The sequence below is a fragment of the Hippoglossus stenolepis genome, chromosome 22, assembly GCF_022539355.2.
Source record: "Hippoglossus stenolepis isolate QCI-W04-F060 chromosome 22, HSTE1.2, whole genome shotgun sequence".
Taxonomy (NCBI): Eukaryota; Metazoa; Chordata; class Actinopteri; order Pleuronectiformes; family Pleuronectidae; genus Hippoglossus; species Hippoglossus stenolepis.
The window spans coordinates 11,461,488-11,489,131 of record NC_061504.1 but is presented as its reverse complement, the minus strand read 5'-3'; the positions used below and the strand labels follow the sequence as shown (position 1 = coordinate 11,489,131).

The 27,644-nt window shown below is 39.9% G+C and overlaps 1 protein-coding gene across 1 annotated transcript in view; it reads right to left on the bottom strand.

The window, feature by feature from the left end:
- cacna1c (calcium channel, voltage-dependent, L type, alpha 1C subunit) overlaps positions 1–23,909 on the bottom strand; it is a gene marked incomplete at its 3' end in the record, with an annotated part of 115,312 nt that extends 91,403 nt beyond the window's left edge. Inside the window, exons 1-3 of the mRNA XM_047338672.1 lie at positions 23,900–23,909; positions 22,815–23,244; positions 16,338–16,443 (exon numbers count right to left, since the gene is read on the bottom strand). Of these exons, the coding sequence (XP_047194628.1) occupies positions 16,338–16,443; positions 22,815–23,244; positions 23,900–23,909 (546 nt within the window). The remainder of the gene's footprint in view (positions 1–16,337; positions 16,444–22,814; positions 23,245–23,899) is intronic.
- Positions 23,910–27,644: the final 3,735 nt, after the last annotated feature.

The following is a 27,644-nucleotide window of genomic DNA, read 5'->3' as shown; positions in this document are numbered from 1 at the left end:
AGCCAGACAGACACCATACAAATCCAATTGATACTAAATTAACACAATAGACCTAAATAGAAAAAACCTGACAGCATATAATTTTAAATTGACTATTTTATTATGTGTGTTTCATGGTTAGTTACTGTTTGTATTTGCTGATCACAAGCTACTGTATGACTGTGTATATCTGATAACTGTGCAGTAAACAACAGAAAAGTAAGTTAATTATAGTACACAAACAACAAAAAGTATGTGGGAACCCAAATAAAGTATATGGACATCCAAACTCTTGTGAGAATTAAACATATCATTCTAAAGCCATGGATATTAATATACCACTTTTGTTTGAATCTTTTGAAACATATATTTACTCTAAAAAGAATGAATTGCCTTGTGCAATTCATTGAATGAGAATATGTGTGCACAAGTGTTATTTTGTTTGTGTGTGCGTGTTTGTGTGTGTGTTTGTTTAGCAAGGGAAGTGGTGCTTCTCTGCATGTGTATGAGTGTGAGCATGCGTTTGCTGCACGCTCTCTGTGAGTACGCGTTGTCACATACACACCCCCGTCCCTGCAAATGTGAGGCTACTAAGCTCCATCACCAAGGAAACCAGCTTGTTGCCAGGTAGCAACAGAGGGATAGAGAGAGGGAGAAAGAGAAGGACACAGACAGAGAGAGAGAGAGAGAGAGAGAGAGAGAGAGAGAGAGAGAGAGGAGAGAGAGAAACAGAGGGTGAGAAGGGGAAAAAATTGGTGAGAAAGAAAAGACTGAAATTTAACCGAAATTAGAAACATCGTAAGAAACATACATTTTCCAGATGCCTTCAAAATTTGATTCTAAATATTATTTTTACGTATGAATTATTTTTTCTCATAAAAAAAAAGTTTCTTTAACATCAGTTAATTCCACACTGTGTTTGTATCGCTCACTGAAACTGAATGGTCCAGTCCGACAGTCTATGGGTACAGTGGAGCGAACAGTAAGAAAAGGTAACCAGCCTGCTGTTGACAGATTGCAGGTTTTGGTAAAGTAAGCAGAAGCGGTCAAACATCTGAAATGGCAAAACTCCCTGAAAGCTGCTTTCTTTTGCTTCCTGTGTGGCTCAGGGGCCGGGGGGGTATCATACTGTATGTTCCTTTGTGGGTGGGTGTGCATTTCAATCTTTCTGAGTTCAAGTGTTTGAGTTCATAATTAAATCTGACTTTGGTGTCGCCGAAGATTAGAATTAGATTAGAGATTAACACTCATTCAACAATGTACGGGACACTCAGACTGGGTTACATCACAGCTCTGGACCAATAGGAGAGTTTCTTCACACTGTCAATCTGTCCGCTTTCATTAGGAGCAGATGAGTTTTCAGCAGATCGACGCAGGATGGTGACGGAGTTGGTGTGTCTGTGTATGTGTGGGTTGATCTCACAGTGACTTATTCTTTGAACACTTGTGTGATGGCGTGTTTAAAAAAAATAAAAATGACTGGGGTCGAAAATAGATACGAGACAGTCGAGACACAAACAAAAATCCATTACACGATTTGGGATTGAGTGGAAACCATCCCAGTGTATGTCTGTGTTACTGCATCGTTGTCAAACACCTCCATTTTGGAAAGGACAAATATTAGGAATACACACTGTAATCTATTTGAAGTGCTGCTAACAATTCCATGGTGGCAGCAATGACCTTAAGAAAACCTAAACACAACATATCCTGAAAATACTTGTCCCACTGCCACCTAACACGACACTGTCAAATTGCCAAACATGGCGGATCAGTAGCTAAGCTCCCAAATCATGACACAGCAGATTCAGACTTTTAATATGACATAGCGTGTTTACACTGCAGCAGAGCACAGAGAGACGGGAGGGCGGGGGCTCACCAGTGAATTGAAGATGGCATTTTAATTAGATCAGGGAGCAGACATAGAAAAGAGCAAGGCTGGGAGGAGAAGGAGAAGTCAAGAGATAAGAGGCAAAGAGAGGAGACGACGGCAGGAGCAGGAGGAGAGAGAGAGAGCACGCTTTCATGTGCATCTTACCCTCTTACGCACTGGTTATCTATATAATTAGTGGGAAAAGCATCTCCTTTCATAGCTACGCCTGTGATAATGAGTTGTAACACTGCATTGAATCAAACAGGTTTGCTGCTTTACATTGCTGCCAGGCTCATGCTAAAGATGTGAAGTTTGAAAATTTTGTAGAGCTAAAATCTTTTAGAAGGTTATTCAAACCTTGTTTATAAAAATATTCATATGCAAAGATTTGTTTGTAATTTGGGTATATTAACACATTAAAACATTTCATTATATTTTTCTAGGTGAGGACAAATTGACAGTCTACATCTAGTTCACACGTGCATATACAGAATTATAAACGACCCATCTGTTTCTTTGTAGACTTTTTCATTGAAAAGAGAAAGACAGAAAAAGAGCAAAGGTTGCTATGGCAGCAGTGACTAACAATAGTCAAAGATGAAAGGTGATTACTTGTGTACAATATATAAATCAAAATGCAGTGTTCATCTTTTTCCCCATCATTGTGCAAAGTCCTCCGATGTAACACCCTTTCTTCACTCTCATATATTTATATCTCTCCATCTATACCTCCATCCTTACTTCATTCATTTACTTGTTCTTTTCCTGTGCCTTTAATTGTACCCTTGGTCATGCAACATTAAAATAAGGAAATAGAAAGGCAGATGGAGTCTTTGAGGTAACAGACAACAGTGTGAGAAAGACTGAGAGAAAAAAGGAAGAGAAACAGAAAACACCTGGCTGAAAGACAGAGCCTTAAAGAGGAAGAAAAAAAAGCTGTGCGAGAAGAAAGTCAGAGAGTCAGTGACAGGAAGTCGAAAGTAAATATAAAAACAGACGTGTCCATGTACGGTCTCCGGTGTCGCTGGAGTTGCCTGGCAACCTAAAAGTTTGGCTTGAGTCTCACTGCCAATTCATTATTGTTGTGAAACAAACTGTATCCTTTTATAACTACAGTGCAGTCACAGAAAAGAGAGAGATTTACCACGACGCAACAACTCCACACACACACACACACAGACAAGAAGCAACAGCTTATTAAAAAAATAACAGACAGAACATGGATGATTTAGACTTTTATACTTTTTATTCATGTAAGATCTGAGGCTCGACTCAGTGTGGTTCATCTGTGCTGAAAAGTGAGATCAATAAATCTGCAGTTTTGTGACTTACAGAAAGGACTTTTCATTATGTAAAATATCTATAGTCTCATCTCAGGGACGTAAATAATATTAAACTGTCTTCAAATGATTTGGGGGATTTGAGTTGCAGTGTTCAAAAAGCACAAGCGAAAGTCATTACATTGTTTTTGCAGTTGTCTGTCCTGGGACCACAATTTTCAATTACCACTATATATCTCTGGTCAATAGTCGAGTTCTGATCGAGCTTTGATTGTGTTCAATCATTTTGATATTATCTTGATATAATCACACTTAAATGTTTCAAAGTTAATGTATTTATTTATTATATTTAGGCTGATGTAATACTGTACTTTTAACAACTTACTTAACAATATCAGAAGTAATAAACTTCATCTTTTTATTTTTCATAATCAATCTTCTGCCTGTCTGTCTGCCCGTCTGCCCGTCTGTCTGTGTCTGTCTCTCTTGCTCACCCACACACATCAAAGTCCTTGTTAAGCCAGACTTGGTGAGACTAACAGTAAAAGCTAATAGCAAACATGTGGAGCCGTGTACTGCTTAACCTTCTGAACCGTGTGTGCGTGTGTGTGTGTACTGTAGACTATGTACTGCGTGTGCAGCACATGTATTGCAGCTGAATCTTTAGAACTGAACTCCGGTTCACTCGTGAAACTGGAGCAATCTATAAAAAAGGAAATTACTTTATGTCACTGACAAACTGTAAACCTCTGGTTGTCGTAAGCACAGTGGTGAATGAACAGACAACTCCTTTATATAGGCAGTTCACTAACTTATTTATATATTTAACAACCAAATGTGGTGTCTTGAAATTATTTTTTATTAATCAACAATGAATTCATTTATTTATATAAAATAATTTGTTTGGTTAGTTTTTTTGGCAAATTTGGCAAGTAACTGCTCTTCCAAAAACCCTAATTCAACACTTCCTCTGATCCTCAGCAATAAACCCACCAAGTTTGAAGTCAAGACGAGAGGTTGCTGAAAAGTACAGACAGATGTATTCCTGCATTTACAGTAAGCTTTACATAAATACCTTTGGGTTTGATTCTATAAACAATTAAGATATCTTAAGATGTCACCTTAGGCTAAACAACCAATCTCTTGATCAAAAAATGTATTTAAAAGTTAAAATATGATTTAAAAAAAGTATATTTAGATGATTAAAGGTAAACCTGCCATTTCTGAAATAACAAAGATATTTGATTTCTGAGAGCGAAAATGTTTGTATGTATCGAATATGAATTGTTCAAAGATGAAATGTGGCAACATGGTGATTGCAAAAAGAAGTAGATATGAGCTGCACTCCAAACTTTTGACAGTTTTTAACTCCCATGTGAACCTTCATACAACAGTAACATTCAATCCCCTCTTTCTTTATAGAAGTCATGTTTTAAACAGGAAAGTAATTACAGCTCTACATCTGGCTCTTCAGAACTGTGCATGCACAATTAATTTACAACAGGAAAACTGAGGGGGCTAGACATGTTTTCAGCCCCCACAACATCCGCAGAGCAAGCATGACTGGATGCTTACATGCTGTACTTTTTTCTTTCATTTCTTTTATTGAGCGAATGTATGCACGCCTGTGTTAACTTCCTGCTTTGAAGCTAAAGGCTCCGTGGGCACTTTAAAGCCTTTTAGATGAAGCAAAATATATTATTCACAGCAGCCAATGAGAGTGAGCTGTTGCTGTGTATGTGTGTGTATGTGTGTGTATGTGTGTGTGTGTGTGTGTGTGTGTGTGTGTGTGTGTGTGTATAGCTGTAAAAACTCAATGCCAGCCAAGGACTGACAGCTCTGGCAGAGAGGTAATAGCCAGCCACCTCTACATGCCCGTATGAGTACGTGTCTGTTCCAGTGTGTGTGTGTGTGTGTGTGTGTGTGTGTGTGTGTGTGTGTGTGTGTGTGTGTGTGTGTGTGTGTGTGTGTGTGTGTGTGTGTGTGTGTGTGTGTGTGTGTGTGTGTGTGTGTGTGTGTGTGTGTGTATTTCTGTCATTGGCTACCTTTGGGAACAAAATTCAAACTATAGAAACCTGTCAACTTGGCTTGTCCAAGTAGGGACAAAAGCTGTGTCCCCAATTGGGAAAGACATGATTTGTGGGTCAGTGGACAGGGGTAGGGTAAGTCCCCAGGAAATTAATCTAACTGTCCCTAAAGGCAATTTTGACAATACGCATGTATATATTTGAATATACATGTATATATTTGTAGAGATAACAGATACACGAGGACTAAAATCAGATTTTAATGTAACACTTTGTTAGCATATAGGTCACACAGCTTTGTCAGCGATGGCTCAGCTGTTAACAACAGTTGTCAGGTGATCTAAGAAAACAGACCTTTTTTTGGCATATCTGGCTCTTGACTTCCTTTCATCTGCACTAAATCTAAAAGTTATTCCATATGTTTGACCTTTTCAAGATCCTTCTAACGTAACTGAAACTAAGCCGGTCTTCTTGTCACGTATCATCAAAGATGAGAGCTATGGCGCACACACTGAGATCAATGTGCTTGTCTGAGAATAACTATTGATAACATATTTTTTTCATGTTACTTTTCACGTTCAGTATTGTACAACATGGTCCAATGAAATGTTATCATTAGCTTCTTTATGTGTTGTTTATGCTCAAGGAAAAGGATGGTGGAGTAGGACATTAGACAGGAAGTGATCAATCTATGAATATTAGTATTTAACTGGAAGAAAAGATGCGAATATAAGAAAAACAGTGATGATGTTATTGGTTGCACAATTTCGTAGTGGCATTACTAAAGGTGCAATTTTTCCCAGGAAGTAACAGCTTTCCACTAAGAGCCCACTTAATGAGATGTAACAGATCTGTGAATTATTCAATTTAAATATGTGTAAACACCAGATCAGTGGTTGTGACTGGACTATAACTGTTACAACAGCACAGACTTTCATTTTTTTACGTTTATTTCTTATCCTCCTTCACTCGTCCACTTCTACGTCTCTGTGCCCCAACTCTCTCTATCTTTCCCCCCTTTAATTGTTACTCTGTCACCCCCTCTCTCTCCAGTCAATTCTCCCCCTCATCTAATACTCTGTCACTCTCTCTATCCATTATTCATGGCACAGTCACAGTCGGCATTAAAGGGCCGCGCAATATTGCTACGGCAACAACGCAGCAGAAGCAACCGCACTGAATCATGGGAAACTGGGTCACCTCCCAGGAGCAGGAGGGTGTGGGGGGTGCAGCGGAGGGAGGTCGCTGTCTGACACATGTGTCACACACACACACACACACACACACACACACACACACACACACACACACACCTGATAGTTGTCCTACAAAGCAGGAAGACAGGAGAGAAAAAGGTGATGAGAGGAAAGACAAGAATAGAAGAATAGTTGAAAATGAGATAATAGGTGTAATCAATGATTCACACAGTAAAAGACACAAAAATCACATCATGTTTGAGCTTATAGACACTTTTGTACAAACTCTTCTCATTCCTGGATAGTACACACCGCTTCGTTCATCTAGCTGCCATTTGAGTCATGCAATTTTAACGTAATTTGGCTGCACAACATTAAACATGAGCAATCTGGACAATGACAGACTTTCCTAAATCTCTTTTTTCACCACCAGTGCTTCTTATATGTGGACTTATATTTAGCTATGTATTATACGTGTTCTAGGGAAGGCTCTATGCCATATACAAGTTTAGACACCCTGGAGGATGTTGGATGACATTCTGCTCACAGTAAGTGTTAACTTGGTTTAGTATTTACTTTTAACTTTGCAATGTTTCTCATAAAGTATGAAAAATGTTATGAGTTTTTAGCTCTAGCCTAATAATCACAAATGTTGTATATGACACATACAACAGTGGTTCTCATCAGTGGTTGTGATCCCTGTAAATAAAGAAACATCTACCTCATGTCTATATTCAACAGTTGCTTGTGTCTGTGGGTTGTGACCAAGTCAGATAAAAATCATTTAGGTAAGTTTTTAGGCTTGAAGAGTACAAAATTACCACATTTGTTTAGACTGATTACATAAAACTCATGCAATACTTTGTTTCCTTTAAATTTCTGCTCTGAAAAATGCTTTCAAGGCAACTCTTACATCTGAAAATTAAAAATGTAATGGCAAAGTGTTTCCCATAACCAAATTCGCGTCAACCTTTTCTTACAAAATAGTTCATGGGCACAATGTTATTGGGCAAACAAGTTAGTTTTAATAACTTCCACATGAAACTGGTTGTTATGCATGTAAAGTGTATGTGACTTGTGGTTAACAAGATAAAACATGCACCCGAAAGCTCCTTAAAAAGTCTGACTCTGCTGCCTCACAAAATTAGGCGATTAATGATTCCATGATGAACAGATCCTGGTGAATGCACAAGTGGAAGCAACAATTTCAAGTGTAAGCAAGGCCACTTTATTGATAATAACCAATCTGCCTCCCACCAGGCTCTCAGCAATGAACAATAAAGACCCAGAAGCGAAAGCTAAGTGATATTCATATTTTGATGCAAATTCACTATTACGCAGTAGATGAGTCATTGCAAAAATAAAACAAACACTGGAGCTGCTGACTGGCTGCATTATGTGGGCCTGAGTGATTATAAATATAATGAACTTCTTTCCAATACTGAGCTGCAGCGTTTTGTCACAATCCACATCTCAGTTAAGCTTAAAAAAAAAACTCCACGTGCTTCTCTTTATCTACATCTCCTGCTTTGTGGTTGCTCGAGATTTAATGAGGAAGATCAATAAGGGATGAGGTCCATTAACTGTATTCACCTCGGTACTGTATATAGAATTAAAAAGCATGTGCCCTTGTCAGCTTATATCGCACACACACACACACACACGCACACACACACACACAAACACATAAACAGTCTGACACATGTTGCCACCAAGAAAGGAAACGGAAACATCTGTTTCTATGGGAACCTGGCCCTTTGATGATGCAGGCACAAGACACAAAACACACTAGCGAGCATGCGCACACATACACCCAGTACACAGACACACACTACAGTGTTGTGCATCACTGTGACATGCCTTATAGACAGGCAGAATTTCAACGCATGTTGTGTACATGTAAGACCTCATCTTGTGTGTATGTGTGTATATGGGAGGGAGACAAAGAGGGAGAGAGAGAGAGAAAGCTTGTGTGCTAGCTGCCATATCCCAGACCAGATTGCTAAATGTCAGTGAATGCCACACCAACATGCTGCTAGTTCAGTACACACACTGCAACAGAGCGGCACCTATTAATTCAGTGAGCAATTGCACTGAGGCCTCTGCACAGGAAGGGATATTGTGCTCGTTTTCTCAGGGCAACCAGGAGGCGTTACTGCAGGACATTGCAGCAACAGTTTAATACTGTACGAATTCAATTGCAAAGACATAATAATGTTGTGTGAGTCTAGTCTATTATTAACAAATCAGCTTCTTCCTGCTGCTTGTTAATTCTTCCTCCTGTTTATTATTTTTCGTACTGCAGAAATCGACTGGCAGGCTTTGCACTAGACTGAGTGATGGACACCTTTTAGGTGGAAGGAGCTGGCCTCAGTTTGCTTTACTCTTCCGGTGATGTCACAACAGGCTTTTATAGCTGGTCAAATATTAGTCTGGAATGATAAAGAGACACACACACACACACACACACACACACACACACACACACACACACACACACACACACACACACACACACACACACACACACACACACACACACACACACACACACACACACACACACACACACACCACACACACACACAGGGTACACATGACACCTTGGTTTGCCCAGACATCTAGCGTGCACTTCCATTACCTTTGTTGCCATGGTTCTAATGTTTGCTGTATATGCACTTTGCTTTGTGTGTGTGTGTGTACAATACTGGGATGCCAGTGATGGGATCATACGTAAAGCTCAGAATTTCCAGTACAAATCCAATAAGCTGAACAAACCCGGCTGTGACCATTAAAGGAAAGACACAAACCTTTTAACATCAGTGGTAGCAGCTGTATAATGTTTATGCAGTTTCTCCATGTTGATAAAAATCCAACAAATCTTAGTATCGTAAAGCCTAAGACGAATCTTGTGAATTTAGCTCTATATCTCTCCCCGTTTCCTTTACACACATTCACACATAATGCAGAGTGATGAAATGGGCATACTTGATCATCATATGCTTGTACTTTGCTTTGCGGAGGAGTAGAATATTCAGGAGATTGAATTGCACATATAAAACACCTCTGCATGAGCAAACCTGAGTAGGATGTAGTTGACATGATGGTCTCGTATGAAAGACGGCAAAAGTAATGACTGAAAGAGGAGATAAGAAAACAGAACAGACATAACACGAGAGGATGAAAATGTAGCTACATCTTTCACTTGTCTCTGCTCAGGTTTATAAAATGTAAAATAAAGATCAGTCATGCAGAGGCTGACGTTCTTCTCTGTGACAGTCTCCTGCCCCACTCCTTGACCGGCGGAGAGTGCTGTGGCTGCCCACTGTCTCCGAGAGGTCTGGGTGGACTGAATGCAAATTTCCCCATGGGGTTTTAAAAAATTAATTTAAAACTTGACACTAACCTCTGCACAGAAATCTAAAAAAAGGAACCAGTGATTATCTCAGTGATTACCCATTCATTATTGGCCTTAATGCTGATTCATGGGCTATTAGTTAGCCCTTTCTAAGATGTATTCTCTGCCTTTGCACTGTTAATACGACATTATGAGTTCGCCGCATTATGCTGAGCCATTAAGCTCAAGTCAACAGTACTTAGCATGAAAGCAAACTATGATGAAGATGTTTCTGATTGAAATGGGACCATGAACACTGCTCCCTGTGGAACGGGCGCACTGAGAACTTTGAGTTTCAGTGATGGACAGAGCCGTTCCTCTCTCTTGTTCTCTGTGTGTGCTCTGTGGGAGCTGTAATGTGGGTCGATGTGAGGCAGAGGTGGACACTTTTAGCTCAGTAAAAATATCCTGATCTGTCTCTTTCTCTTTTCTCTCTCCCTCACTGTCTCTTGCCTTCACTTCTGGCACATCTGGCTTTGTGCAAATGATCAAAAATTCACCTCAACGTCACTTGACTCTTTCAGACGATTATGTAATGTTAGCAAGTCTTGCCTTTAAGGAAACTTTATTTTTGTTTCGTAAGGCTCATTTGACCTCATTTAACGTCACTTGTGCGCCAAGTAACATCAAACAAATCCACATGAATAGACACACACACATAAACATATACAAACACAGCCTCAAAAGCACAGTGGTCTTGCATGCAGGTTTGCAGTAAACAGGGGGGGGACAAGATTTTCCTTGTATCTGTTCAGGATTCATGGGATAAATGTCTGGGACAGCACTCTCTCAAACGCCTAAAAACATTCATACGCCGTTTTAAGTTTGGACTGGCAGACTCGCACACAAATAAAAAAGCCCAGTCACCATTACATTGTTCTTTTTAAAGATAGAAAAATGGAAAGAGGGAGAAAAAGGAGGAAGAGGTCTGGAGGTTTGTGTGGAAATCTCCCTATCTTTATCACCAAAATGGGACTATTAAAAAGCAAGGGAGGAGAGAGGGAAGAGGAAATGGTGTTGTAATGAATGTGGTGCCACAGCTGCCATCATTTAGAGTCTTTATCTTTCACTTTTATTAGAGGTGGAGGAGAGGAGGGAGGTGAAGAAGAGAAAGAAGAAGGGAGGGGCAGAGCCAGACAGCGAGAAATACACCGAATCTTGCTAATTACGTTTTCATATTGGCTTTATTATTTTGTTTGCAGACATAGAGGTACTTCAGTTTCGATCCTTGAATTGTAATGTTTGAGTTTAAACTGGTGAATGTCCCAAAACTCTGATTTTATTCATTAGCCTTTCAATTCTAAATTGTATTATTGTTGTTATTGTTATTCTTGCGTTCAATGCTTTTCGGTGATGATTATAATAATAATGACAAGATTGTTGTGTTGTAAAGCACTTTGGATCAACAATGTTGGTCGAATCAAAACTGTGAAATAAGTGAAAACACATTGACATGATCAACAAAAACAACAGCCTAATGTAAAGTAATGGTACAATGACTAAAATGTGGTTTTATGTTCCTGTAACACACCAACCACAATCCATTATCTCTATCATGTGGCTGCATGTCCATTAGCTCATCTGAATACTGTCAATAGCCTTTCTTAGATAAAAGTATAATGTTAAAGATTCATTTTCAGTTACAAAAAAGCTCTGCAGCACTAAGGAATAAATACAATGAGCGGTAAACAAACTCTGAAGCAGTAACTCTACAGTTGGAACGCACCCATGTCTGTGGCACAATTGGTAACTGGGGTATTCCTTGTTTTCCTCTGGGAGACGAAAAGGGGAACAGAATTTATAATTTCCAAATAACGACTCCCCAGCTTACAGCCGACTTGGAACATGTTGCACTGAAGAGAACCTGCAAGAGATTTTAGATTTCCCATCTGTGTAGAAGAGTATAAATGTGTATAGGAAAGTGGATCATATGAATCTTTTTGTTTATATATAATGAACATACATCCACACATTCACTGCAACTGTATATCTAATACACTATTCATTGAATGCCACAGTGGCTATGCACACACCCACGTAAACCACCAGACACACAACCATACACATACACACACATCAACATCCTTTTCCGGACATATGAGTGGCAGAATTCCAAGGTGTCAATTCAGTGGTGCGGTACACACACATGCACACACACACACACCCACACACACACAGAGTCACAGGAGCACAAGAAACCACAGTCCAACATTGTTTAGATAAGTGTATGTACAGATAGATGCTGATCGTTCCTCTCCATGCATAAATAGACACTCCTAGCAACCAGCAGAGTTGCACCCAAAGGAACAGTATGTTAACTTGATCCTCCACAGCAGAAAAGACTGGGAGACGGAAAAAAGCAACAGGAGAATCAAGAAGAGACACCAGGCAATAAGAAACTAAACTGAGGTTATATCAAATTAATAAAATGTATCATAGGCGGTCCAAAGTCAAAGAAAAAGGTAAAAGGTGAACACACAAAAGGACAACCTAAAATATATTTCTTTGGGCAATATTCTTAATCGACCGAAGCAACAAAAGACATTGGCAATAAAAAGTGTTGTTTTATAGTTAGACGACAGTGGATCAATGAAGATTTAATGTGGCTTTCATGAGACTGATCAACGGAGGTACTCACCCATTTAATAGGCCTCATCGACTGCATATCACAGTCTCTTGGTTTTAGAAGTCACATGACTATAGTTAATTGGAAATTACCTGACTGTGGTATAATTGTTACTACAGTCGGTATTGGGCTCAAACATACGCCATTATGACTAAGGAACATGTCTAACAACCATTACCCTGTAAGACAATTGACTGAAACTGAACTGTCTCACACACACACACAAATTAATGACTAGGAACAATCATGAACTCAGGCATCCATAAATTTATGAATGAATGATGTACAAACATGGTTAATGCTGTACACATGTATGAACACAGCGATCATATAACTCTAACACACACACACACACACACACACACACACACACACACACACACAGTATTATCTCAGACCTCAGCCTCTATGAATCCTATTTAGCTTCATTATTGCTTAGGGGCTTGGAGTCTAAAGTGTGTGTGTGTGTATGTCAGGGTTAGAGTGTTCAAGCCTCTCCATTAAACATTGTCTAATCGGGTGTATTGATTACCTAATTGCTTGGTTATGACAACATTATTCTGTCAATCTGAAAGTGTCCATATTGATCTGATTAGATGGTGGAACGAAGGGAGAGCAAGAAGGAGAAAGTAATTAATGAGGGAAAAAAGAGGCAAGGTGAAACCAACAGAAGAGGAGAAAAGAAAAAAGACAATTAAAAAGAGTGTAGAGTGAAAAGAAGTTTGTCACTCAAGCTTCACATAATTGTTTCTCATTTTTATCCAAAAATATTGGTTCTGAAACAGAAGTAGCCCGAGTGCAGCATCTATTTCCTCCCTGAGAGAAGAGACTCTCGCACACTTTGGTTCCTACCCCGTCTTTCCTCTGCAACCAAGGACAGATGAGGAGCATCACTACGGTTACCATATCCATGACAACCTATCCCGCTGCTATTATTGGGCATGTCGTCAAGGAGACAGAGCGGCACATTATGGGATGCAGACAGAAATAGAAATCTTTTAGTGGGAGCAATACAACAGATCTCTGGTATTACATAAGAAGGACCTGTGCGAATCTGGCGAGGGGGCGCTATATTGATTTCTCTAAACTCAGGCTCGATCACACATGGGGTCACAGCTAAATCTAAAGAGCATCATCAAGATACTGATCTGCAGTCATGACGCAGCTGTTTTGCGCTCATGAAAAGATAAAACTGTAGTTTATTTACAAATGGAAATAAAGACCGTGTGGGTGAGAAAACAAAACCATGAGGGGGGCTGAGCAGAACATGGAACCCCAAATGACTAAAAGAGAACAAATACTCGACAGAAGGGGAAGGAGGGTGAGACACAAACGTGAATCAACACAGTGGGTCTAGGGTGAGCTGAATTAAAAGAGCTTTGATGTAGGGAATATTTAAAAGCCTCCTGCTGCTCCAACGCATATTATATTTAATGATAATTAATGATTAATGTTTATATCTATATTTAACCTCACACTTTGCACTGAAATGCAACGATGACAATGTAAGAAATAACTATATTGAGTGAAAGGGTTTCTTAATTTTCTACAGGGTTTCTACAGGTTTCTGTTTCCCGAATGTGCACAGTGACTCATTTAGTCTGTTTAAGCAAAACAGTCACATCTCGGGATGAACCCATCACCTAAATGACTAAAATGTGACTATAATGAAAATCACAATAGACACTCTGGCAAATTAGCCAATGGGAAGGAATATGGATTCTGGCAGTCTTAGGTTTAATTACGGTCGTACAAGCACAATGACGGGACTGAATAAGGTCAATTGTGACACTGAATGCAAATATTGCAAACACGATGTTAAGATGCACTTCTGCCAATGACGGCATTGTTTTTTAAATGTGATGTGCATTTGTTTTGAGACTTGCATTTAATAAGGTAGGTTATATTTATCATAAAACCCACTATCTTAGGTCATCATTAATTCCATATTTTGGCCTACATGGTACACAGGAAATACTTAATATTACGGCTAAGTGTTTGAGGAATAAGTATAGGGATTAAAATTAAAAAGAAAAAAAGAACTACAATACTGAATAGCGAATTCCCCTAAAAGTAACAACATATACATACTTCAACATTAAAGAAAATCTCTCCCTTACACGTGGAGAGATAGTTCAACCATATATTTAAGTCTCTGGTGCATCTGCACGCTGCTTCCTGTCCGTCAGAAAGTAAAGTAATTGGCCACAGCTGTGGTGGTGGTGTGTAGGTTTGTGGGTGAGTGTGTGTATGTCTTCAATGTTTTCACAAACAAGGCAGGGTTAGGGTCACTAGGGTCTAAAAGTAACACTTCAAGAATAGTAGAGCAGAAAAAAGGTACAATTACAAGGCCACATTTTTCATGCAAGAGTGTGTGTGTATGTGTGCGTGCATAGATGAGCTTGTGTACATGCTTCATGCCATATACTGTTTCCAAATAGCAAAAACAGGAGCATTAAAATTCTCCCCTTAGTGTTGAGAGACACTTTACCTAATTTACATTACACAAGAAATTATAATTTTTTTATTGTTCTGCATTTGTTTTGTGCTACTTTCTTTCAAGGGAAAATGGTACAGCCTTATGTTGGATCTGGTACCTGTGAAAAGTAATATAATGGCTGTATGTACTGTATGTCTCCAGCAGAATTATGATCGAGAGTGGGTGAAGAACACAGATTGAGAAGATGCAAACAGCTGTCCTCCATCAGTCATAGTCACTCATTTAGCACTGACTCATATACCAGCTCTGATACAATATCATTTAAAGAGAATTCATACAGTAAAACAAATGCAAACATTTATCTGCTCACAGATGTACAATAAACCAAGAGCAAATTTCTGAGAAACCAAGATTAAAAAAGACACACCTCATCCAGATTAAGTAACATAAATTCTCACTAGAACTAATTCAATTCTCTAGATCAGCAATTAGGGCATGGACATGTTGATATATACAATGCACAATATGACACCCGCAGCATGAGCTCTGAGGAGTCAGTAAATCATTCTTAGAAAGAGAGACAGTGACAGATGGCCTGTGAGGGATTAGTGTCCGCCTCACACTAATACACTGGCATACATCTGCAGGCTGACACACACACACACACACACACACACACACACTCACACAGACACATACAAACTTATATACAAATACGTATATGCTACAGATATATGTATTCATATTGATTCCTATACACACAGCACCACACTGACTTACACAGTCCACACCCTGGTGAGTATCCAGGTTGAGGTAATTAGAGAAGAATTTTGGCAAAAAGCAGTCAGTCTGTTTTGACACAACAGATGTCTTTGTTTAGTCAAATATTTCTGTTTTACTTTTTCACTTTAAATTAAATTAACAGTATTTAGTCTATTCAACTCGATGACATTCTGGCAACCGCAAAACAAGTCAAGACAGTCCACAAGAAGAACTCGTGATTTCGCAATCACTACAGCTATTTTCTTCTATTTGCCCGCAAGAGAATGATGCCATAACTTTGAATAAATAAAGTCACTCAAAATAACCGAAACCCTCCATTTTCTACAGGGTCTACATCATACGTCAAGAACGTCATAATCCCCCCCATCCTTCAATCTATTTATTCCACCCTTCTTGTCTTTCACCTTGAGTCACAGCCTCAAACAACAGCTCCTGCTCCTGCCTGTTAAGTACATGGCAGCAAATCCCACTGGAATCAGCTGGAAATGTGCAAATGACATGCTGATCTGGAACGCTAATTACCAAATAACCACTTACACACCTAATAAGATGTCAGTCAAGATAATATGACAACAAAGGAAACTCAGGTGTCAGACCAACAACTAAAAGAAAGAACAGAGCAGCAAAAGAAATACTAAGCTAAAAACTTCCAGATTTGGAAAATGAGCCGGGAAGTTACTCAAACCACATCAGCACATTCAACTGTAAAGTAGTTCAAATATTGTAGATTACTTACCAGGTTGGAGTTGGTGGCGTTCGAGTCATCCTCAGGGAAGGGGATGTAGACGGCTAAGGCCACACAGTTGGCGAAAATGGTCATCAGGATGATGATCTCAAATGGTCTGAGAGGAGAGTGAAGGAATATACACACTAGAACAGAGTAAAGTCTAATCTTAGGTTTGCACCTTAGATTTGATTCCTTTCTTTTAAGTTACTTTTGACAACATCATCATCACTCACTGTGTGAGTTTTTTTAGGTGAAATTGATTATTGGGTGTTCTCTCTCTGTGCTTGATTCTGCATCAGTTCTTGGACCAACATACAGAGACAAACGACTATTCAGTCACATTTACTATTATAGAGACTCCAATTAACCTAACCCCAAACTACGAAGCTGGAGTACCTGGAGAAAACTGCTAACACGAGGAGACTGTACACAAAAAGGCAGATTCCAAGTGGAAACCTACTTGGTGTGTGGCAAAATAAAAACTTTACCAAAATGTCCCTTTGTTTTCGCCAACAAAAAGTAGGAGACAAAGTATTAGTAGTATTAATAGCATAGTATACAGTATTTTGTGTTTATTTTACCACAGCAGTTGTGTTTGCTGTGCATGTCAGGACGACACCAGACAGCCGCACACAACATGGAGCAAAGTGAGGACTCTGAGTAACATACCACAATCATTCAACCTCAATCAGCCTGTGTTTTTCATCAGATAAGGCTAAGATAAAATCTTATGTGCTACATTAAATTGACTGAAAAAGACTAAACTGTCAACAGTTTTCAGTTTTCAAACTTTGGTTTTCTTTGACCGAGATAAGACGAAAATGCCCAGACCTTAAGTCAACAAAAAAAAAGTATAAATATGATAAAAAACTGACATTTGACAGAGCACAACATAACACAAACTCTGATCTCAGTGAAGAGAAAAGTCAAATACCTCTTAACAAAGAGGTATTTTTAAACAAGCTAATACATCCTTACATAAGGGAGGTGTATATATACACACATGTAGCAGAGTGCACACGCAGTGTACACAATGAGAGAGATCAAAGCTGCCGAGTTTGCCTTTTCGTTAACTAAAAGACATATTGGATCACTTAGGGACCTCTTTGTGTGTGCGGGGGGTTAGAGACAGAGACAGCACATGTCCTAATATGGGTGCAGCGAGGAGCAGGCTTGTCGCGTGGAAGACGGGATGCGGACAGAGAAAGAGTGAGAGCGAGATGGAATGAGAAGAGTGGAGAGAGACACACAGGGTTTTTATTTGGAACGGTCCTTGAGAGGGGAGTGACCTCATTATTTTTGGCCTCAGAGAGAGAGGGAGAGAGAGGGAGCGATACAAAGTGAGAGAGAGGGAGCGATACAAAGTGAGAGAGAGGGAGAGAGAGAATGTGAAGGAGAGATAGAGGAGGTCTGGTTTTCATCAACACAATTAGTAACTGCCACTGCTGTCACCTCCCTCCACCTCCTTTTGCTCTCCCTCTGCTATCTTCTTCAATACCTTCCTTCCTTCCTTCCTTCCTTCCGTCCTTCCGTCCTTTAGTCCTTATTTCATTTCCCACTCCCCCTTGGCTGCATGTCACATAAGTCTAGACTCCAGGCCTTGCAATAAAACATAAACAGCAACGTACTGATGAGTTGCGCTGTCAGAACCTCAAATCCAGAAGACGGGCCATGAGCAGAAACACTGCATCACACTATGAACGCAGGCTTTTCAAGATTCAAGCATTCTATCAAACTTTCGTGGCCTTTCTATCCAACTCAGGTGGCACTTTTGACAGGGGGAGAACCAATGGAGTGTTGGGTTCTTCCCAGACACATTCCGAACGATTTCACAAAATATCATGGTAATACGTCAATAAAGTTTTGTGTAATGATGCTAAATAACAGACATAAACAACAACTGCAGATTGCAAATTTGACCGAGGTATTAAGAACTAATGGCTGCCTACAACAGAAAATATTCAGCTTGTCAAAAATGATAACATTTTCTTTACTCGCAAAAAAAGAATTTACCCTTCGTGCTTTTATCAGTTCGACCCTGGTAACTTACTGGAAATCAGAGAGATTTCAATATGAACTTCTACGTAGCCTCCAGGTACCTCATAATCATTTACATTTAAAATCTCTGAAGCGTTATGTTGTTAAAATCCTCAAGCCAATACAATTCTATTAACCTTGTACATGGGTTCAAATAGCCAAAGAATTAAGGAGCTGTCTTAACAAATAAATAACCAAATTGCAGTTTAAATAAGAAGTGAACTTAAAAATTGTAACAGTCATGTACCACCTATAATCACAGTAGCAATCCTGCTGTGTGGCCTTGCGAGAAACAGACCTACTATCCTTTTAAGAGCGTCAATTACTGGTTTACAAACTGCCCTGCAGAGGGAAAAAGAGCGAGAAGGAGGAAATAGATTCTTTCGTTTTCTTACAGTGGGGCTAATACTTTGTTTATGTTTGGATTAAGGATTGACCCTTGGACATCAACGGCCACAAGATCATTCAGCTCATTCAGCTCATTCAGCCATGGGACCAAAATGCATCGAAGTTAATCACTCACCCTTGTACAGGGGGCTCATTAAAACACACTCTAGACATGCGGGCACCCGCAGAAAAACAGCTCTGTGACTCATTCTGGGTTCCTGACCCATAATTTAAGAAACCCTTGAGGTCTGATTCCATCAACATGTTAATAAATCTCCTGTCTGCAATGCTGGCCGAGAGTAAAACAGCACTTGGGAGGAAAATTTGGAGAGGCTGAACAAATAATCAAACCAAATATTAAATCTATTAATAATATCCTTCAGAAATACTTATTATAAGGGTTTAGCCTAACGATAATTGGGTGGTGAGTCTGACATTTATAAAATAACAGCAATAATAATATTTACTTATTCAATAAATCTCAGTCAGTCTATCTGTAAAGAAAAACATATCTCAGGAGCCATTCATCTTATCAGCTTCCCACTTGACATGTGTATCGTTAAGGGTCCAAGAAAGTGTAGTGTTGAATTTGGTGCAATTTGAACACACGTTGCCAGTCACAACAACAGCGCGGTCATGACAACAGCAACGATAACTGATTCTCCAGGTTGGGGGTTCTGTGTACTGAGTCGAGCTTCACTGAACTCTGAATGAGCAGGTGAACAGCTCTTTGTGTAGCAGCTGTTCTGCAGAGTTCTGCAGACGGTTCTTTACTCGTCGCGGCTCAATCACTGCAGGTGACTTTTACAGTTTCAGAAAGAAAGCTGCGACCAGCCTTAACACAGGCCAAACAAAACAGACAGTTCCAGACAGGCAGGATTAGAACAGGCACTAAAATCGGAACATTAACTCAGCAGGCTACACAGCTCTCGTGATGCACTATTCAACAGGGTACTGCTGTCAGCCACATGTGGTTTGGCATATACATTCAGCATTTGACAAGCTACCTAAACAGTGTGCATATGCTTACGTCCACATGAATCCCAGGAGGCTGTTTTCTGAAATTATCTGCATTCAGCAGTTGGCTCATGAAGCTCACAATGAAATAGATTATCTTCTATCTCCACATAGCCAAATAAGAAACCTGGGATATACTGATATCACGTATAATATATATCATACTACTATAAGTCCAAAAGTGAGCCGTGTCTTGCTGACAGTATTTATCTGGTTCCCTGATTGAGTTGAAAATGCATTTGAATAGTGTAACCTCTCTTGACCTGATACTATATATAAGCAGTTAGCCAGGAATCACAGTGTGTGCATGTGTGTGTAAATGCGCTCAATGAGACCTTTTAAAAGTACCAGTACTTAGTGTGATTTCATATGGAGAATGTGGTATTTAGACGTATACACCTGCACCTGCTCTGACCTTGCCAGTGTGCAGGTAAAGCTTGAATGCTATAATTACACAGCATGTGAGAGGGCTGCTGTGCGTGTGCATCTACAGGTGTGTGTGTGTATGTGTGTGTTTGTGTTTTCATCGCCCTTTTTCATCTGCATGTAAGTACGCGTGTTATCTAATTTAAGTGTGTGTTTCATGTGTATGTCTGAGCTCAGACAGGCCCCATCGACCTGTTGAGAGCAGTAGCTGTTGTCTTGGTAACAGAGGAGGAAGATTTCGGATCTGCTATCTCTGGAGACAGAGGTACTCCCAGAATACAGGACACACACACTCACAGCGGACACACACACACATTTAAAGCCTGTAGAATACAAACAACACATGTATGCATAACCGCACACACAGAATGAATGCTGACAGTTTAAAAAGTCATACACAGACCAACCTTCAAATAGATGCTATGTTTAAGCAGACAAAGACTACAGTTATGAAGGACATCCTAAAGTAGAATGGTTGGATTGTGAAGCAGGCAGCGTGACTGACCCTAACCCTAAATCTATTGTAATTTCGCTTCCGTTATGCTCATTTCATTTTTTTCCTGTTTACCCTTTCCTCCTTTTCTTATCTCTCATTTTCCCTAAGAGCCCATTTTAATGTCCCTCTTCTTTCCTCTGCTCATTTCATTCCCCTACCTTTCTCTCCCCTTCTCTCTTTATATTCCATTCCACCCACCAAAGCTGTATAAATAAATAATTTTGGGAATTGTGGGTAATGGTGTGAGCGCTCATCAGTCATTTTGGTGAGATTTTTCCAATGACCCTGAGGGTTTGTGCGCGCTAATTTTCTTTCAGTTTTATTAGCATCAGCACAACTGGACAGTTGAGGTGCAAGGTGACCAGCTCTGTACCCAATGGTATGGAACCAAACATCTACAAATACTGGGCGGTTCCCATGGGAAATTTAGAGTTGTTTTTAAAAAAGCATGTCAGTGTTAGAACTAGATATTTAACATTATTGTGAAAAGTGCAGTTGAATACTACTGCAGCTTATGTATTTTGATCATTATCTAATGCAATCACACACAAGCATGTGCACCTCTTCAAATGCATTGTCTCTGCCTTCTGCTTCTGTCCTCTCCTCCCTCGTGATTACCCTACATCCTCCACCTCCCCCCTCCTCCCCTCCCATACTCATTATTTGCCCTCCCCCTGCTCTGTCATTTTTTGTTTACCTTTCCCATCCTCCCCTCAATCCGCTCAGTCCCTCCATCCCTCCCTCCTCAGCTTCTCTCCTTCATCATCTCTCCTGTCAACATCCATGTCCTGCCCATATCCCTGCCCTTCTAATTTCCCCGACCCCTCCTCTTCCTCTCCTCCTCTCAGAATGATGTGTGAATATGCTCTTGGTGAGCTCATGTGGGCCCTGTCCTATTATAGATCACTTTCACTGTGACACTGGCCATTTCTGTCCCTCTGCCTTTCTCCCTCTATCTCACCGTGAGGGAGAACCAAGTCATTATGTTTGGCAGCTTAAAAGAGGGGAGAAAACTCCAGAGGAGAGGAAGGGTACAGAGGAAGGGCATGTGGGAACAGCAGGAATAAAGGGATTTGGGTGGACAGAGGGAGAGACTCTGAGGTGGAGGATGGTGGGAATGAAGGAGTGATAGGGGAACGGATGGACCTGGGGGAGAGAGGATGAATGCAGTTACGAAGAGCTAGGGGAGAGAGATATGCTATAGGGGAGAGATGTAAGGGAGGGATGGAAATTTGAATTTGTTTTATACTCCTTTGAGAAAACAGAAAAAAAGAATGTCAGATGAAGGAGAGAGTGGATAAAAAGAAAGGGAGGGTGGAGAGAAAGGATTAAAATAAGTAAGCGGAGAATCATATTACGTGAGACTTATAAGAGAACGTAAAGTAATAATAATATTAACAAATTGACATGATTTCTCTCTACCTGCACCCAGCATCCATTCATACATTCCCATCACATTGGATAGAGCTTTTCTAAAGTTTATGGTTCGACATAATACGAAGCATGTTCCACACATACATTATTACAGTTTTTGTACGTGAGATTTGCAGAATGTATTTACAGCCAGTCGGTTATCTTTTTCAGGAGGAAAACTACTCTCTAAATGAAATTAATTGAAACTTTAAATTCATCTTCATAATGAAAAAAAACCATTTAATTTCCAATGGAACTAACCTGCAAATTAATCAGGCCATAATGTGGACAGAACGGCATACCGTATGCTTTTAATATTGTAATAAAAGCATCAAAGAATATTACAATTACATATCTCTTATGATGTTTCTGTCTATTTACCCCACTCCCACCAGCACCAAAACTTTAGCATGTTAGATATTATTTCTCCTGGATTGAAAGTTCCTTCTGAAGAGAGATTTATTTTAAAGGGAACTGACTTCCTCTGCCTGATTTGGATCAATCTTTCTACATGAGGGCACCCAGAGAAAGACAAGTAGCTCAGAAAACTAACAGCTTGAGACGATGGGTTCTGGACAGGTTTGCATCAGGCTATCCAACAGGAATGTCACTGGTAAGCCTTTGAAAACACTGCAGTGTCTTCAAAATAAACCTAGTGCATGTTATTCCTCCTGGCAAACAAACCTGCACACATGTTTAGTAAAGGATACTTCCACTCTACGATGCTGATGCAGGCCCTGCGGATGGGGTTCTTGAGCGTAAGACAGAGTAGGGCCCGTGGCGGCCTTGTGGCTGTCGTCGTTGTCTGTTTCTTGGGCTTGGAGCTATAGTGTTGTCTCTTCCGTTGCGTGGAGCTAGCCGTGGAGATGGGCCCGCCGCCTCCCGACCCAAGCCCCGCTTGGGTCGACACGGCATTGCCCATCGCCTTTGCCTGCCGTGCAGCGTCGATGGCCGCCTGCCAGCTCAGGGCCGCCCCCGGAGTGGCCATGTGCTCCGGAGCCAGGCCCACCACGCCCACCCCGTGATTGACCCCGCCCCCTCCGCCACCGTGGTCACCATGGCTGCCACCGCCGCTGTGCTCATTTGTCAGGCCGGGGGGAGGAGGCCGAGGCAGGGGGGGAGGGGGAGAGTAGTCGGAGCCTGGAGGAGGAGAAGGAGAAGAAACAAATTAGACAATCACACATGTTAACTGCTCTTGAATCCCTTCCTGTAGAGAGTAAGTGATTCACTTGTTGATTTAATACAACACACATGTTTCTACAGTGTTTCAGTTTGCTATAATCTGGCGGTGGTTAACTTTAGAGGCTTCAACAGAATTGTTGAGTTGTTGACACATCAGTTAGTGACACTAAAGTCTCTCCCTGTAGAATCCACTGATGACTAATATACTCCCCATCTGTCAAGCAGAAACAACAGAGCTAACTGTACCCTCTAGGCTTCTCAGCATATTGTGTTGGTTTTGTTGTCTATATTCACTTTTTGTCAACACACACACACACGACACAACTCAACAGACCAGAACCACTGGCTGGTGTAGTGAACGTTCACTTTGCTAAAAAAATTATACATTTCATTTCAATTTAAAAATACATCTGAAACACTAAACATCAGTTTCCTTTGTCCAATGTCCTTTTTTTCTTTTTCATGGTTAAGTCACATTTCACACAGCTAAAAAAAGATTTTATATGCAACTTTTAGAACCACATACACAAACCGGGGGCAAAAAATCATGCTGTCAAAAGTTCTTCAATACTTTCGACATCATAGAAACATCTTATAATTCCTCCTTTTTTACCGATCTTCATCAATACTGAGTTAAACTGCTGTTCATTTTCCCATAATAGATTTTTCATCACATTTGCACACTAAGGTGAATTTAGTTCTAAATTACTGTAAATCTACTTTGCACATGCTTTACTTTTTTGCACCTTTGCATTTGTACAGTTTTCTATTTACTTACTGTATATTTTTTCATTGCAATCATTTTATAGAATTTTTTATAAAACTTTATACTTTTAACTCATTGATTTCCTAACTGACTGTTCACTCTGTAAGGGGGAAACGCAGTCTGTGTTCAGGTCTGAGAAAAGACTGCAGACAGCAAATGCACGCAGTGGAATGACAGAAGAATGTGAGAGAGAATTGAGGGACAGAATTACAATAATCTCTTTGAGATTACATAGGAGTTGTAAAAATAAGACTATGTGAAAGTAAAAAAGAAGTGAGAGCGGATTATCCATCCTGTATGCTTAGCCAGATTAAAGACAGCTATAATAACCCCTCAGCCCCTCTCTGCCTCTGACATCTGAACAAGGATTCCACAAATGCTCTCACCCTGCACCAGATAACACACACTCTGAAACAACGTAGCCCGACACTTTCTGGCTCAAGACAAAGCATATTGTATTTGTGGTACTTTGTGTTAACATTTATTAATATAAAAGATAATCATGCAGCTGCACATGGAATTTAAAATATGTCTGACAATGGTGAACAATGCTTCAGAGAAACTACAGTATATTTGTGATGTTAAGAAGTCCCAGTTCCTGATGATAATTAAGCAACTCCAGCAAAACTGGTAGTTTGTTTTTGGGTATACACAAAAGTAATATAAGAAGTAGTACGTTTTTCTTGACACATTTGCTTGTAAAGCCCAATTGTTCAAGGGCAGAATTGTATTCAAGTTTATATAAAGTACACAACAAACTCTGTGAATGTGTAAATGTACACTGTAATAAATACATCTACTATGTACTTTGAAACCTTCCAAACTCCCATTTAGGAGAGTTTGACAAGTTACTTCTCACTGATTCATGACTCAATTAAAATGTGTTTTACTTAACAAGCTTCACTACGTAATTAGTTGCATAAAAAATTAAGGCTTGCATCAATGTGCATTACAATAAGTGGTGCAATAGGTTTTAATCCTCACTATTTAAATAAAACAATTTTTAAATGCTCCATTAAAAGTAACAGCCCTGTACACTGTTGGATTGTCAAAGTATTAGTATTATTAACAAAATGTAATGAATTAATTGCGGATGCGTTCATGTGCATGATTTTAATTTAGCAACTTGTGGAAGTAGAGCAAATTTCATTGTTTTACTTACTAATTGAAAGTTAACTCTATAATCTATAATAATTAAATAGTATCACACAAAAATATATTCTTTTTCACAGCTCTCAGGCTAGAAGATTAGGAAATTAGCTGTAGCCCCCCTAGCATGGTACCAAGTAGTTAGCAGCTAGCTTAATTGTTTCTATAAGTTAGCAGCTAGCTTGCATATATTCTAGCAGTTAGCAGCTAGCTTGCATTGTTTCTATAAGTTAGCAGCTAGCTCTCATTGTTTCTGGCAGTTAGCGGCTAGCTTGCATTGTTTGTAGCAGTTAGCGGCTATCTTAGCCATGGGAACACACATACAGCTACATACATGAAGTAAAAAGTGATTAAACAAAAAAATGAATGTCAGCTGACACTATAGAGCAGTAGACAGAGCATATGCATGATTACCAGAAGGCGTATTCGTCCTCTGTTAGTGCAGGTTAGCATTAGCTCACAAGACGCTAACTGGTATGCACCTGCCTCCCTTCTTAGCATTTAAGAAGACAACTAAGACACGTTACTGCAGTATTAGCACATGTACTGTAATACTGCTGCAGTTTAAAATGCAAACGGTTTCACGTCTTGTTATTGGAAAAAGTACTAATGCATTAGTTATAATAACAGTAATTTGAAGGTGTGTCATGACCTAGCTTTTTGTGGCCACCTGTGCAGCTGCTGCAGGAACCTGCTGCTCACATCAGCAGCACAAAACAAATGGAGTCAGTAGATTTATTTGTTCTCAACACTGTGGTTTTAGAGGCTTTCTGTGGCATTTAAACACAGAAATGTCAACGCGGATTTTACTTTTATCATATGTGCATTTGTGAAAACACACAAACACGCAACATTTTAATGCAATGTAAATATTTTTTCTCCTGTGCGAGTTAATATCTGCCTCCTGTTCCTGCTGTTGCACATCATCATCATCATCATCATCGCTCACTATCACTCACAAACACACACTTACACAAACACACACGTAATCACTCTCAGCATATTGTACCGCGGCTTGATCAGTTTATCTCTCACTGCCTGGCCCTCTCGCAGGGTGAACCCCACTGAGAGTGTGTGTTTGTATCTGTGTGTGTGTGTGTGTGTGTGTGTGTGTGTGTGTGTGTGTGTGTGCACGCTTCATGAGTGAGAGTGTGAGGATTAGAGGAGAGTAAAAGTTTAATAATACTGAGCTCACTAATCTGTCTGTCTGACCAGGCATCTCTCTGTGCGTCTGTCCTGTTTCATGCATATGCATGTTTTTGTTGTGCGAGTAAGTTTGTGTGTCCGTGAGTGTGTGTGTGTGTGTATCGTATGATAGACTGTGGTGACTGACTGTAATTCCATTAGCAGCTCTCTATACTGCTGGGGCAGAAAAAGAAAAAAACAGCAGCCCGTGGAAATATGATTTTGATTGAAGGGGAGAGGGAGAAGAGGAAGGGATAGAGGAAAACAAGGAGAGAGGATGAGGAAGACGGGAGGAAGGGAGGAAGACAAAGGAGGAGGGAAAGGGATGATGAGAAGGTGGAGAGAGAAACAGGGAGGATGAAGAAGGGAGAAACAAAAACAGACAAGGAGAAGAGGAGGAAACTGGAAGAGAAGGGAGAGAAAATAGAGGAAGAGAGGGAAGATGGAACAAATTTGAGGGTTAGGGTGCTGAACCATTAATGACAGGACTTCATCCAATAATGTATTTGTCCATCATGTGACTTTATGAGTGAAAATATTTAACACCAATTCACTCTTAGTATTACAGTCAATGCAAGCATCCAGTATTAATATACAATTAAGGGTTGCAGCTCTGCTCCAATCTGGTTTTTGGTTCTACAATAAATACATCGGCTTAATAGTAGTTCAGTACATCATTGTTCTTAAAGCACTGGTGTAAATAACTTCACTAGTCAATAATTGTACAAAAAGTACAATCAAACGTTAATTTGGCACAATTCTTCCTCTAATGTGTGATATCCAGATCGGGTGACAGGCCTTTTTCACAGACATTTTAACTCGCCATTTCGTAAAAGCTCAGGTGTCACTGATAAAATTAACAATAGCTCTGTTCTATTTCAGTGTCCTAGTAAGCCAGCATGCACAATGCCAGCACCGTGAGACTGAAGTGGCTACATTAATTTCAGCCCGCCATTAGTTTTATTTATATCGGCGCTTCTGTGACTAAATGTCTTCCATGAAAAAGGGTCTCTTACTAAGGGCCCTTCACACAGTTGGTTTAAAGACTTTTGGATGATTAGACCCTTTTTTGGATCAATCTGCAAAGGTGTGTGAAAAACTACTCCACTAAATTTGCTGTTTGGACAAATTACACCTTTTTCGTTCTAATTAGTACATGTGGCCCTGTATCTGCTGACTCTAATCAGCCAGAAAAGACGTATGTGTGTGTACATGGTCTTTAAAGTACTGTATGTGGTACTCAACACAATATGAATAC